Consider the following 3,667-nt stretch of genomic DNA (forward strand, 5'->3'; position numbering starts at 1 on the left):
TGCTCTTCTTAGTTTAAACATAGCAAATAGTAGGTATGTTAAATCGTAAATCATTATAATTTAATTTGATTGGCAAAGAAATCAATCCGCCATGCGTTGGAGTCGTGCCGGGCCTGAAAAAACTGTCTTTGTACCCATTGAGAGAGTGTCGTAAGAAATTACGGCGAGCTGCCAAATATGCTTTATCTTCTCCAAACAGAGTTGCTTTCATTTACATTTACAATCCATGTCTTTCTTCCCAATGGATCGGCTATGGATCGACGATACAAAGAGGCTAGCGGGAAGTGGCTGGAAAAGACCGGGTGTGCTGGCGCTTTTTAGGGAAGGCCTATGTCCAACAGTGAATGTTCATAGGCTATGATGACCCATCATATCCCGATCAAGCATGGGCGCATCTTTATTATAGCTTTTTGGGCTGGGGCCCAGAGCCCCATGGCAATGTTGTGAATTAAAAAAAAATCGTACCTATCTTATGTAGATATAGGTACCTACATGGGATACTTAGAAGCATCTTAGAAGCGTTGAAAATGGCTAATGGATTTTAAAGAAACCAAAATAAATCGCATACGATTTATCTGATAGTCGTAGATGTAGCCACGATTACGTGTCAACGTAGCTGGTGAAGCGAAACCCGAAAACGTTGTCTGTTTTTAGTTACCATGGTAACGACATATAAACAAACATTGTTGTCAAAAAATTGTAGGTATCTACGTATAATAAAAAGTTTCCTACTTACGATACCTACCTAACTACCTATTGAGAAACCGATCTGCAAATTAACTGAAAGCTCATACTAAATTGGAGAAAGTGTTAAACGTATCAATAAGCAGACTAGCAAAGTTCTGACTTCAAGTTCCGTTCTTCCTCAATCGAATATCCTCGTCCGAAGGTTTCTGGTAAGCCATGGACCTTAATGTCATGGACAAGCTGCGTATTTTAAAAATAGATACAGAACTACGTCCACAAATCAAAATGAAATCAATGAGTCGCTACTACTTCGTAACCTCAACGAATCCAGGGGAACAGTTCTTTGTTTTCGCATCCACTGCCGCTTGGCTGATACGAAAAACTGGCAAAGAATTCGAACAACCGAATGAAGAAGACGATCCCAATTCTATCACAGCTTCTATATTAGATGTGTTAAGAGAAAAAGACATAGCAGTTGACTTCTCTTCACATAAGCTAAAGCAAGGCTTCGGAGACCAAGTGTGCTATATTCTAAACGTATTAGCTGATGAAGCTTTGAAAATACAAAACTTTGAATGGCAGAAACCTATAGTGAACATCCCCGATGCAGAAGAATCGGTTGATGATTTAGATCAAGTAGAAGATGAAACTGAGATCATACTGGATAAAATTGAGGATGAAATGGCTATTTATTCAGGCGAATCAGAGGGTGAATATGGCAATACAGAGGAAAAAGAGCTTAATAATTTAGGTAATAGAGTGCATGATTGGGAAGCTTGGAAATTGGAGTTGGAAAGAGTAGCTCCAGCGTTAAGGTTGAAGATATCAGCTGATGGAAGAGATTGGAGGGCGAGACATGCCCAAATGAGATCATATCGGGACGAACTCTTTGACAGATTCAAAACAACCGGAACACAACTGAATAAACTTCACAGCAACGTCAGTTCTGTTATGGATAAAATAGCAGCTAGAGAGAATATTTTGAACGAACAGTTCGAACCTTTAGTACGAGAATATGGGAGACTTCTTGATGAATTGAACAAAGTTACGAATGAATACAAGGAAGTAAGTGTTGGTGTGACTGAAAGGCAAGAGATGTTGAATGAGTTGACAGCTAAAGTAGAAAACATTAAGCAGAGAACTGAATCTAAAGGATCGTCAATGAATGATAACTCTCCATTGGTCACAGCCAAAAAGGGAGTAGAGACATTGAAGAAAGATATTCAGGAACTAGACTTCCAGATTATAATCTTGCTATGGTTACTTATATCGAAGGAAAATCCGAAAAGCAACAATTACTTGGCCAACGCTGAATCTAGAATAGTTAATACTGAAGTTTACTAATTTTATTATTCATTAGACGATGCCCGCGACATCGTCCGTGTGTATTTAGGTTTTTAAAAATCCCGTGGGATCTCTATGGTTTTCCGGGATGAAATGCAAATTTCCAGTAGATATGCAATACCTTGTCAATAATGTTAATTTCCGGAATGCAAGCTACCTCTGTACCAAATTTCACATAAATCGATTAAACGGATGGGCCTTTATGAATTCCGTGGGAACTCAAATTATCCGGGATAAAAAGTAGCCAATGTCCTTCCCCGGAATGTAAGTAAACTCTGTACCAAATGTCATTAAAATCCGTTAAACTGTTGGGCCGTGAAAAGCTGGCAGACGGACAGGACACACTTTCCCATTTATAATATTAAGTATGGATGGATTAATAAATATAAATAAAAGAAATATATTTAATACAAAAGATATTTTATTGAATAAATACGTTGTTAAGTAGTAACGTTACAAAATAATATAACCTATACAGCTAGCGTGCGCTATAATACTTATTAAATTATCAAAAAATTAAACAAACTTTTGTAAAATAAGCTTATTTTATACAACAATCGATTTTTCCTTGACATTAGAAAAATATACATTTATGTAATAACACTTAATCAATATAATTATATATTTTTCAGTAAAATAAGAGCATTTTTACAAATATATGGTTTGGTTTTAAAAGGAACATGCGGTCTAATTTTTTAATCATAAAAAATTAATATCTTAGAACTAATTTAGGAGTCTTCTAATCGTCTACAAAATTGTCATTATAGTTTTTACAAATCAGAGATAAAATAACCTCAAATTATACGAAAACATTTTGAAGATAAAAATGCATAGGGTGCATAGGTATATAAATAAATTAATAAATAATAATAATAATTAGGTAACTTTACATGATAATACAATTTAATATGACATAGTTTCTAAGTTCCAATAAAAAAAGTATTTTTATTAACTTTATTGTGTAAATAAATCGAGTATTTATATTCTTTGGAATTCATTTAGGAATAGGAAACATTTTGAAAATGCATAAAGAAAATTAATAAATAATAATTATATTTAGTTAATTAAATTAATACAATTTAAAGTGACTAAGTTTCTAAGCTCCAATAAATAAAATTGGATTTTCATCAACATAATTTGTAAATAAACTGAGTCTGTCAAGAAAACCTAAAGGGTACTTCCCGTTGACCTAGAATCATGAAATTTGACAGGTAGGTAGGTATTATAGCACAAGTACAGGAATAAATCTGGAAACCGCGAATTCGTGGTCATATCACTAAAAAAAAATTAAAATGTGTTTCAATTTTCAATGTAAGATAACTATACCAAGTGGGGTATCATATGAAAGGGCTTTACCTATACATTCTAAAACAGATTTTTATGTATATTAGTTTTTGATTTATCGTGCAAAATGTTGGAAAAAATACCCGAGTATGGAACCCTCAGTGCGCGAGTCTGACTCGCACTTGGCCGGTTTTTTATGATATAACCAAAAATTCACGGACAATGCCTACCTGCCAAATTTCATGATTCTAGATCAACGGGAAGTACCCTATAGGTTTTGAGTTTCTTGTCGAAAATTGACAGACACGACAGACTGTCAATTTTCGACAACAAAACAGTCACGACAGATCCC

General features: G+C 34.6%; 1 protein-coding gene across 1 annotated transcript; it reads left to right on the forward strand.

Moving 5' to 3' along the window:
• The first annotated feature begins 697 nt into the window (after positions 1 to 697).
• Positions 698 to 2,214, forward strand: LOC123876420 (intraflagellar transport protein 57 homolog). Its single transcript, XM_045922673.1, has one exon. The coding sequence runs from the start codon at positions 904 to 906 to the stop codon at positions 2,029 to 2,031; it is 1,128 nt and encodes a 375-aa protein (XP_045778629.1). The 5' UTR covers positions 698 to 903; the 3' UTR covers positions 2,032 to 2,214.
• Positions 2,215 to 3,667: the final 1,453 nt, after the last annotated feature.

The sequence above is a fragment of the Maniola jurtina genome, chromosome 21 (genome assembly GCF_905333055.1).
Source record: "Maniola jurtina chromosome 21, ilManJurt1.1, whole genome shotgun sequence".
Taxonomy (NCBI): domain Eukaryota; kingdom Metazoa; phylum Arthropoda; class Insecta; order Lepidoptera; family Nymphalidae; genus Maniola; species Maniola jurtina.